The 12123-nt window shown below is 39.6% G+C and overlaps 1 protein-coding gene across 1 annotated transcript in view; it reads right to left on the bottom strand.

Annotated features, from left to right (window-relative positions):
• DSG3 (desmoglein 3) overlaps nucleotides 1-11725 on the bottom strand; it is a 51863-nt gene extending 40138 nt beyond the window's left edge. Inside the window, exon 1 of the mRNA XM_006899565.1 lies at nucleotides 11666-11725. Coding sequence (XP_006899627.1) covers nucleotides 11666-11725 — 60 coding nt within the window. The remainder of the gene's footprint in view (nucleotides 1-11665) is intronic.
• Nucleotides 11726-12123: the final 398 nt, after the last annotated feature.

The raw sequence follows: 12123 nt of genomic DNA, 5'->3' as shown, positions 1-12123 counted from the left end.
AATATAATTTATTAAAAGTAACTACAAATCCAAAGAAGAAAAACATCATGCCAAACAACGATCAACACAGGTTTTGAATGAAAAAAAAAATATTCAAAATTGGAGTAAGTAGTTATCCTGCCTTTGATGTTTGTGCTACAAAATAAGTTCTCTGATGATGACGTTGTTCTGTGGTGTAGAGTTGACTACAATTCATAGTAACTCTATGAACCACAGCTCTGAACCTGGCTCTATCTTGAGTCAGTCTCCCTGTCTCTGATACACCTGCCGCCATTGCCCCCAGTCACTGTATCTATCCATCTCTTCCAGGGTCTTCCTCTCCTGGGCTGACCCACCACCCTTCTCAGCAAGATGTGTATCATCCTACCCCCACCCCCATTACATTTCTATAGTGTTCATGCTCTTCTTATTACTCAACAAATATCCCCAGGAATATCTAGCTGCTTTGGGAGCTCAGGTGGCCACTGTCCTTAGCGAGTTGTGCTATTAATCCCAAGGCTGCTTGTCTCCGGTGCTTTGAATCCATCAGAAGCTCTATGGGAGAAAGATGATCAACTTCCTCCCTTTATGATGTTTACAGTTTCAGAAACCAGAGGGAGCAGACTGGATGGGAGTGAGTATTTAAGGCATTTGAACCTTGATCCAAAGTAGCCAGTAGGGGAAAAACTACCTTTTACTTCTAAAGCTAGAGTTCAAAGCATTTAAAAAAGATGTTCAAACTGATTTTTAGTAAAAGATTTGGTAAAGTAACAATTTTTGGAAGTATCTTTGTAATCAAAACGTCTGGAAATAGTTAAGCGTCAGATTTGGAAAGCTTTTCTGTTTTCTGAGAAATCACTTAATTACAAAACAGTTTTACACAGAAAAGATACTGCACTCTAGGGGTTGGAGACACTAAACTGGCTTATAGCCCAAATCATATTTTTATGACAGAGTTTTATTGGAAAGCAGTCGCTTCTATTTGTTTATGTATTGTTGGTGGCTGTGTGTGTAATGGTTGACTTAAGAAGTGAAGAGTTGGACAGAGACCGTGTAGTCTGCAAAGTGAAAAACTATTTCTTAACTGTTTTTGGTTTTTTTTTTTTACAGAACAAGTTTGCTGACCCTTAATATAGTGCATCATTTACCTTAAATAGTATTTGTGATGAATTTAAGGAGTGTACCAACAGCCAGGAAGTAAAAATATGAATTGCATTGAGAAAGTCTGTTGTAAGAGACCTCTCCAAGTTACTGAGGAGCAATGATGCCAGTCTGGAGACTAAGGTGCACCTAATACAGGCTATGGTCTTTGCAATTACTTGCTATGCATCAGAAAGCTGGACAATGACTAGGGATGATAGAGGGAGAATTGATGCCTTTGAGCTGAAGAAGAGTATTGAATATATCATGGACTGCTAAGAGAATAAACAGGTTCGACCTAGAGAGGGTGAGATCAGGCTGCTCCTTAGAGGCAAGGATTCTGAAACTCTTTCTGACATGCTTGGAGCATGCTGCAAGGAGGCACCAGCCCTTGGAGAGGGACATTATGCTTGGAAAGGTGAAGGGACAGTGCAAGAGAGGAAGACCATAGATGAGATGGATTGATTCAGTGACTTGAGTAATGGGGGTAGGTGTGTCAGAGACAATAAGGTTGGCAAAGGATAGAGCAGGGTTTAGGGCTGTTGTACATAAGGTCACTATGAGTTGGAGGTGACTTGATGGCACATAGCAATACAACAGGCTAAAATAGTGAATTTTAAAAATCTTCTACTTGGAAAGATATCATGTTTTACATTCTTTGTAATATTTGTCCTGAATTCTAAAAATGTGTCTGTGTATATATAATATTATATATATATAATTTGTAGAATTTATTGAATGGAAACTAGTTTTCAGTGTAGACTTATACATAAAGCACAATAATATTCATTTAATTTGTTTACTTATAAAGTTTGTGTATATTGTATTTCACACTATTCTTCATTCACATTGTGTTTCATACAATTATTTTTATGCATTATAACAATGTATATCACAGGCATTTGTTTTTAAATAATTAGAATAAGAAAGCGAACTATTACTGAATCCCTTCCTTTCCATGGAAACCGAGGCCTAGGGAAGTCTTTTCTCAACTAGGAAGTAGCTTCTTAATGGCTTATACTGGTAAACAATACAAGAGGATGGATATAGACTGTGAAGAGCTTATCAAATTTATCAGTGATTTGTGTCATGTAGAATTTGTTGTTATGTGCTGTTGAGTCGTTTGTGACTCATAGTAAACCTATATGTACAACAGCCCTAAACTCCGCTCTGTCCTGTGCCAATCGCACTGCCTCTGACACACCCATCCCGATTACCCCAGTCACTGAATCAATCCGCCTCATAGAGGGCCTTCCCCTTCTGTGCTATCCCTCCACCCTCCCAAGCATGATGTCCCTCTCCAAGGACCTGTCTCTCCTTACAATATGTCCAAAGTATGTCAGACGAAGCCCCAGAATCCTTGCCTCCAAGGAGTAGCCTGGTTTAACCCTCTCTAGGATGAATCTGTTTGTTTTCTTGGCAGTCCAGGGTACATTCAATACTCTTCTCCAGCATCACAGCTCACTTGATTCCATTTATGTGAAGCCTATACTTGGACCAGGAGGCAGTTGTCAGAACAGAGCAAGGAAACACTGCATGGTTCAAAACTGTACGCCAGGGATATTTCCTATCTCCATACCTTTTCAATCTATGTGAGGAACAGATTATCTGAGAGGCTGGGCTCTATGAGGAGGAATGTGGCATTAAGATTGGAGGAAGACTCATCAACAATCTGTTTTAAGCAGATGACAATGCTCAAACTGAGGAGGACCTGAAGCACTTACTGCAGAAGATCAAGGACTTCAACTTTTAATCTGCATTGAAGGTCAACATCAAGAAAACAAAGTTTCTTACAGTTGGGCCAATTGGAAGCATTATGATAGATGATGAAGATATTGAGATGGTCAACAGCTTTAGTTTGCTTGGCTCCACACTCAACACTCTTGGTACCACAAGCCAGGAAATAAAAAGTTGAATTGCATTGGGAAAGTCTGCTGTCAGAGACCTTTTCAAAGTACTGAAGAGTAACGATGTCAATCTGGAGACTAAGGTGCACCTGATACAAGCTATGGTCTTTGCAATTACTTGCTATGCATCAGAAAGCTGGACATTGACTAGGAATGATAGAAGGAGAATAGATGTCTTTGAACTGTGGTGCTGGAGAAGAGGACTGACTGTATCATGGACTGCTAGGAGAACAAAGAGGATCATCCTAGAGAGGGTAAAACCAAGATGCTCCTTAGAGGCAAGGATTCTGAAGCTTCGGACATGTTACAAACAGGCACCAGTCCCTTGAAAAGGGACATCAACCTTGGGAAGGTGGAGGGACAGCGCAAGAGAGGAAGATCCTTGATGAAATGGATTGAATCAGTGACTTGGGTAATGGGGGGTAGATATGTCAGAGACAATAAGGTTGGCACGGGGTAGAGCAGGGTTTAGGGCTGTTGTACATAGTATCATTATGAGTCGCAGACAACTTGACAGTACATAACAACAAAAAACAGCAACAACAATAACAATATATGACCAATTTGATATTTCATTTTATTAATTTTGAGTGACACTTAAGAAAAAGTATTCTTTTATATTTGTTCCTTATATTCTGTTCTACTCTTTCTTTTCCTCTTAGCTATGACAAACTGCACAGATGAATTGAGTTCATTTGTCACTTTTGTATTTTCAATTATCATCTAAGAACTTTCGGTATGGCGATCATCAGTAAGTGCCTGAGCCACTCTTGGTAAGAAAATGAGATGCTACATTTGGGCTACTCATCTAGCCTTCCCTTTAAAAGAACATTGTAGAAAGGAATGACAAATCCTATCTTACACTCCATAGACAGATCAGACAGTATATTCTTTTTACCATGTGCTCCTTGACAATGCTTTAAACTAGTACTTAGAGATAAAGCACCTTGTTGTTTCCACATATACATGATGGTAAGATGTCAATGAAAGTTTTCTCTTCCCGGTGTATTTGCATAAAGCTTCTGGACGAAGCAGAGCTTTCACTTGCTCTTTACATTTCTGTGTTTTTTGGAAGGATGGAAGGAAGGAAGGAAGGAAGGAAGGAAGGAAGGAAGGAAGGAAGGAAAGAAGGAGCGAGCAATTTCTAGTGGTTTCTGGTGAATGGCTATGTTATTCTTCTTTAGATAATGACTTCAGAAACTGAAGCCCAGTTTGACACTGGCTCTTACTCATGATGCTAAATGAAAAATAAGGACCGTAACAATAATGACCATATTCATCAAGAGAGAATCTCAGTGCATGAGTGTATTATGTATCATTTCATCATCTATTTTGAAAGAGTTGGAAGGTATGTAGAACACAATACAGAGTTTAAAAGGGAGATAAAGCCGACCTAACACGCACACACAGATGCGTGGATGAGCAGAGAAGGGTTAACCTGAGGAGCAGGGAGTTGTGGAGACCCCTGGCTTGTTGATTCGGCTTGACCCTGTGTGGAAGCTAGGGCTGAGTACAGGTCTGGAATGTTCAGAGAAGTGTGAATTCCTGAGTGTGATGCCTTTTTAAGCCTCATCACAGATGACTGGGGATGTGTTAACCAAAACTCAGCAAAATGAAGCAAATATAATTTATTCTGTGAATTAGGGTTAATTGTTGCAAACTGGTGGCTTGTTCTGGATTGGATGATGCTTATGGATGCAAATGCTCAGTTTCCAAATTGAACTAAGGATCCGTCAGCAAACGGGAAGGGCTTGTTCCCTCAGAGTACTGGTTTGTTTAGGATGGGCAAATCCGCAATCAGCTATATAAAAGAGCGATATCAGGGCAGAAGGCATGCAGTAGCTGGCTTACACACTTTCTTGAAAGTAGTTGTTTGTGTGATGATTGTAAGAAAGGATAAAAACCTCCACAATGGAGGCAGAATAAAAAAAAAAAAACAAAACCAAAACAAACTCTACATAAATGGACAGAATATAATGTAAATAAAGGATGAATGGAACACAACCTCCATGCATTAAACACAACGTATATGAAGGATAAAAATATTCATTTTAAAAAGAGGAAGAAAGCTAAAAAGAGAAAACATTCCTCTTTTGTTGGAAATTATCTTACAATTGTCATTTGCCCGTGTCCTCACTATTAACCAGACTCAGAAGGAGAACCTCAGGAAATACTATAAGGGCAAGAAGTACAATCCCCTGGATCTGCGGCCCAAGAAAACGTGTGCCACGGACCAAAGGCTCAACAAGCATGAGGAGAACCTGAAGACCAAGAAGCAGCAGAGAGAAGAGCACCTGTACCCACCACAGGAATATGAAGTCAAGGCCTGAACTTCTTAAATAAATAAAACCCAAACTTAAAAAAAAAATTAAAATGATATGATAAGAAGAAATGTTTATTTAATGGAAAATATCTTCAGAGATTTCCATGATATTTCCAACGTTCATTATCTATAGTAGCTCTAGTATCCCTCCAGGAAAAGAATGTTAACGAGATCACCTTCATTGGCTGTTACTTAATTAGAAACATACTTGTGATATATCTTACATATTAGGCATTACTACTTCTTGAAAAGGAGCTCTGATTGCATTGCCAACACAAAGGAACATGCTTTGGATCTACCAGTTGTTCTATGGGAACAGCATAGGCAATCTCATGTGATTTCCTGCCTCTGCAAACCTGCTGGTGGTTCAAGTATGGATTGGTTCCTCTCAAAGGCACACAACAACTTTTTGATACTTAATGTACTTGAATACTCACGAATTCATGCATGGAGATAGTTCTGTAAGAAATGCATTAATAAAATTATGGATATATCCTGAAGGTTGTTGGACTTTACTTGCAAAAACAGTGATCCATCACTTCTTTGTAATGCAAGGTGATGGAAATCATTCAGGTGATTTCTTTAGGATCTTCACCTGAAGGAATCCAGAATGCCGACATGGATGTAATTGTGTAACTGCGGAGACCAGTCTGTACTTTCATAATTAGTGATGCAATTTAGTGATTTCCCCACCCCCTTTGATGTTATATAATAACATGGTTCATCATGCTTGCTTCTGTGATTCCTGGAATTATTTCTTTAAAAGATTTGTGCAATTTTTACCACATTGAGTTCAAGCCTATACTTTAGAAGGGTGAATATGAGTGAATGCATATGTTTTGATTTTTCGCTTGTCAAAATTGGGAAGGGCGTAAGCCAGGGATGCATCCTATCTCCATATCTTTTCAACCTGTATGCAGAACAGATCATCTGTGGAGGCTGGGCTCTATGAGGAGAAATGTGGGGTCAAGATTGGTAGATAATCTATCAATAATCTGTGTTATGCAGATAACACAACCCTGCTTGCTGAAACTGAGGAGGACCTGAAGCTCCTGCCGCAGAGTGTCAAGGACTGCAGCCTACAATATGGATTGAGGCTCAGTGTCAAGAAGACAAAGATACTCACCACTGGACCAACTGGCAGCATCAGGATGGATGGTGAAGAGATTGAGATTGTACACAGCTTTAGTTTGCTTGGCTCCATAGTCAACAGTCTTGGCACCAGCAGCCAGGAAATTAAAAGGCACATTGCCATGGGAAAGTCTGCTGTTAGGGACCTCTCCAAAGTACTGAAGAGCAATGGTGTCTCTCTGGAGACTAAGGTGCGTCTGATACAGGCCATAGTCTTCACAATCACTTGTTATGCATCGGAGAGTTGGACAATGACCAAGGAGGATAGAAGGAGAATTGATTCCTTTGAGCTGTGGTGCTGGAGAAGCGTATTGAATGTACCATGGACTGCTAGGAAAACAAACAGATTCATCCTGGAAAGGGTTAAACTGGGTGACTCTTTGGAGGCAAGGATTCTGAGGCTCCATCTAACGTACTTTGGACATGTTGTAAGAAGAGACTGGTCCTTAGAGAAGGACATCATGCTGGGGAAGGTGGAGGGACGGCGCAGGAGGGGAAGGCCCTCTATGAGGTGGATTGATTCCGTGACTGGGGTTATCGAGATGGGAGTGTCAGAGACAGTGCAATTGGCACAAGACAAAGCAGAGTTTAGGGCCGTTGTACATAGGGTCTCTATGAGTCGCAAACGACTCGACGGTACATAACAACAACAATCACAACCGTGAACCAATATCAACCTTACTTTATTTTGACTTAGTGTAACTAAATGAGTGATTATTTATGGGGATACATTAATAAACAATGGTACAGGAGTGAGAGAAATTTTCTAAATGAAATTCATGCTCATTTCAACAAGGTTTATTTTTAGCAACAACTTTTCTTTGATTTATGTGGTTTGTTAGATGTAAAAAAAAACCCCAAGATTGATTCTACTTGAGACATGTATTTTGCATCTATGTAATACTCTTCTTCTTTCTCCATGCATTCACGCTAACCAAATTCCTCACATGTAGCTTAGACATTAGGCCTGCACCTAAACTCTTGCTCCTTTCTTGCCTTTGGTACTCAATCTTCTTGTCACACAGCAGCCTGAGTGCTTGTAGTACACTTTGAGGCCTTCTAAGGAACTGCCAAGTACATCCTGTCTTCTCTCCAACATTGTCACACATCTCTTCCTCTCATGTATGCATTCTTTTGTTTTTCAAAAATTCCAAACTATTTTCTGTCTTGGATTTTTTATGAAGTTTCACTTCCTCCTGGCTAGTTTCTTCTTATTTGTAAAATAATTCAAATTCAAACTCATTACTAACTTTGAGAAAAATGGGAACCTTGGAACCCTTGATCGTTCTTATATGAAACCTATACTTGGAAAAAGAAGCAGTCCTCAGAACAGAGGAAGAAAACACTGCATGGTTCAAAATCAGGAATGGAGTGTGTCAGGGATGCATCCTGTCCCCATATCTTTTTAATCTGTATGCAGAACAGATCTTTCAAAAGGCAGGGCTTTATGGGGAAGAGTGTGGCATCAAGATTGAAGGAAGATTCGTTAACAACTTATGATATGCAGATGACACAACCTTGCTTGCTGAAACTGAAGAAGACCTGATGCACTTGCTGCAAAGGTCAAGGACTGTTGTCTTTGATATGGATTGAAGCTCAACATCAAGAAAACAAAGATTCTCACCACTGGGCCAATTGGCAGCACCATAATAGATGGGAAAGAGATTGAGGTTGTTAGCAAGTACAGCTTGCTTGGATCCACAATCAACACTTTTAACACCAGCAGTCAGGAAATCAAAAGATGAATTGCATTGGGAAAATCTGCTGTCACCTGGACCTCTCCAGAGTGCTGAAGAGCAACGATATCTGTCTAGATACAAAGGTGTGTCTAATCCAGGCCATGGTCTTCTCAATTACATGTTATGCTTCACAGAATTGGACAATGACTAAGAATAACAGAAGGATAGTCGATGCCTTCGAGTTGTGGTGTTGGAGAAGAGTCTTGAACATATCATGGGCTGCCAAGAAAACAAATAGGTCTGTCTTGAAGAAAGTGAAACCAAGTCTCTCTTTGGAGGCTAGGATTTTGAAACTCCGCCTCACTTACTTTGGGCCTGTGGCCAGGAGAGATCCGTCCTTGGAGAAGGATATATAATTCTTGGAAGGGTGGATGGACAGCACAGGAGAGGAAGACCCCAGATGAGATGGATTAATACAATAATTAGGAAAATGGGAGTTGGTGTGTCAGAATTAGTGTGACTGGCTCAGGACAGGGAAGGATTCAGAGCTGCTATACATAGGGTTGCTATACATCACAGGAGATGCAATGGCACATAACAACAATAACACACTATGATAGGTTTGGAAGCACGAGTTACATCCATTTCCTAAATAACATGCCTCCAGAAACTTCATGAACTTTGATAAATGTTGATGGTTGTAGAAGGACTTCTGGTCTTTTGTTCATGGGATCACTGTGAGTCATGCTCAACAACAACAGTGGAGTTAGAAAACTCTGATATCCTAGTGGCTAAGAGTTACACTGTTAACCCAAAGGCAAGCAGTTTGAATCTACCAGCTCCTCTGTAGGAGAAAGATGGATAATCTTTTCTATGCAATTTACAGTCTCTGAAAATTTTCTGGAGAGTCAACCATGAGTTGGCATTGACTTGACGACACGTAATAACAATAAGAAAGTTGTGGCATTGGTTCTGACTCATAGCAGCCCCTCATCAGGTTTCTTGAGACTGAATCATGAGAGGTGATTGCCCATCTTTCTCCTGTGAAGTTGTTGGTGAATTCGAACACCTGGAGATGCAGTAGTAGATTATACGGCCTTTTCAGAGAAGTATTCCCTTTCTATTCTATACATTTCTCCCTGGTAAACATCTTACCATTGGACAATGAATAAAGATTACAGAAGAATAATTGATACCTTTGAATTGTAGTGTTGGAGAAGACTACTGAATATTGCATGGATTTCCAAAAGTAAAATCAGGCCTGTTTTGGAGGAAGGGCAACCAAAGTGTTCCTTAGAGGAAAGGATGGTGAAACTTCATCTCACATACTTTAGGCTTATTGTCAAGAGGGGACATTCCCTGAAAGGTAACATCATGCAGGAAAAGATGCAGAGTAAGAGAAAGAGAGGAAGACTGTCAATAAGTGACTGTAATAATGGGATGGAACATATAAATATGAAGAAGATGGTAACTGATATGGCAAGGTTCAGATCTGTTCATAGGGTCACTATGAGTTAGAGTTAACTCATGACACATCACAGTAACAACACTTTTATCCCCCTTTTTTGTCATTTACTCCAAGTTGCTTCATTTGTAGTGTTTAGTATCAAGTGTGATTTGTCATTTCTTTGTTGAATTGCTTATTTTGTCTTTGAGAGGAAGACCCTTGATGAGATGGATTGACTCAGTGACTGCAGTAATGGGGGTGGTATGTCAGATGAGGAAATTGACTCAGGATAGAGCAGGGTTCAGAGCTGTTGTACGTATAGTCACTGTAAGTCGCAAGTGACTCGACGGTACATAACAGCCACAACAACAACCCATTTGACTATGAATTATTCAGGGAAGAGTAAAGTCTGTTTCATTCATTAGTATATTTTTAGGACTTTTTGAGTGAGTGAATGAATGTATTTTTTATAAACTCCTGCTGTATATCTACTAGACCAAAAAGCATACATGTGCCAAATGTTTAGTAAATGACCATGAACTCACTCATACTTTCCAGTTATTTCTGAATAATAGCATTTATCCATTGGATTTCTGAGGCTGTAAACCTTAATATGAGATGATTGCCCATCTTTCTCCTGCTGGAGAATTTGATTCACTGGAGTTGTGAGAACTTTAAATTGGCATTGCAACATGCTATAGACACCAGTGTTCTCAATGATGAGGGAGGCTGTACTAATTTACATCCTTGCTGATGCTATGAGAGTGCCTGACCCTCTGAGGCATGAGCTTTGTTATAGCGAATTATTTTCTGCTTGTTTTTAATGAGAAAATAAAACTCGAGGCTGAGTGGGAAAATTTAGCCCTATTACGCTACCTAAGAGTCTTCATGGCATCATGGTTAAGGTACTGTATTCAGTTGCTAACCGGAAATCCAGCAGTTCAATCGCACCAGCTGTTACGCAGGAGAAGGAGAAGGATGGGACAGTTGACCTCCATGAAGATTTTCCAGCCTTGAAAGTCCTACGGGGGCAGCTCTATTCTGTCCTAGCAAATTGCTATGAATGAAAATAGACTTTGTTGCAATGAGTTGGTTTTGAGGAGTAAGATATCTAAATGCTGTTTCTTTAAGTGCTAATAATTTATTACATTATAATTAATTAAAATGAGGTTAAGATTCTGAATATAGTAATCTAACCAACTTCATAAGACTAAGCAATTCTAGGTTGAGGGAACTGCCATTCGTTCTAGACTTCCTATCATTCCAGACTTTTCACTGTCTCAGGTACAGAATGATAAAAAACCACATGGATCCCAGAGATATGTGGTTCTAATCTACCAGATGCTCTGCTGGAGAAGGAGGGGCAATCTCCTCCTGTACCAGGCAGATCCTATTTGATGGTACACACAAAAAATAATAAAATAAAAATTAAAAAAAAGAAAACACATGGAAACCAAATGAAAGTTAAAGAGTTCACTCTATTTTCTAGTCATTTGCTATTACCTCTTTCTATGCATAATTAATTTTCCTTTTGACGATAAAGAGTGCATTTAACAGAAGGAAGTATCACGAGAGCTATGCCTTTTGCTTTTCTAACCGTCAGACTGTGGCAATATTATTCGCAATAATTCCTGAGAAGGAAAATATTTCTTTAGAGAGTTATTTTACCTTAGGTATCCACCCACCTCTCCACCCATGGGAAGAATATGGTGTGCAATGCTTCACTGGTGTGTTCTGAAGCACGGCTGCCCACAGGAATGGGTGCACCATAATTCACTATTATGCTTCATATGCCAGCTTGTAGCACGATGAGTCTGAAAACAGTATAAAACATTAACAAAAATAATTTCCAAGATTTCAGGAAAGTCTATTACTGGCGATGGAAGAGAATAATTATTCTTCATTTTCATTTTAAAAAAACTACTTTGTTGTGATTTAGGTGAAAGTTGACAGGGCACGCTCGTTTGACATTCACAATGCATGCACATTTTATCTCGCCACATTAGTTGCCATCATCTCAATACAATAGCTCCTTTTTGGTCTCCTTCCCTGGATTTACATTCATCATCCATTTCCGTTCATCCTTCTTTCCTGCTACTTTCTGCCTTTTGAACGTCATTTTTAGACAGATTCTGCCCTTTTAGCATCATATGATTAATTGTTCTGAGGAAAATGGTCCCTATGGTTGTTATTACCCACTCACTTTATACCCCCCAAAAATCTAGTCTTGTCAAATCAATCCTTACTCATAGCAACCCTCCATTTGGTTTCCGAGGCAGAAAAGCTTTAGATGAGGAGGTTATTTATCCATCTCCTGCATAGCACCCGGTGCATTTCAACTGACAAATCACTAATTGGTTAGGAGCTTGACACATCATATACGACACCGTCATAATTCCTGTTTACTTTAAAATCCTTTCATTTAGCTTACAGGGTGGGTTCAGTGCCAAGTTTGAAGGATGTCTGTGAGTGACTGTCTCAGGGTTTCCCCCAGTCTCTAACAGATAAGTTACTCTC

Source organism: Elephantulus edwardii, unplaced genomic scaffold (genome assembly GCF_000299155.1).
Source record: "Elephantulus edwardii isolate Elephantulus edwardi_28Jun2011 unplaced genomic scaffold, EleEdw1.0 scaffold00261, whole genome shotgun sequence".
Classification (NCBI taxonomy): Eukaryota; Metazoa; Chordata; class Mammalia; order Macroscelidea; family Macroscelididae; genus Elephantulus; species Elephantulus edwardii.
This window is presented reverse-complemented; position numbering and strand designations above follow the sequence as displayed.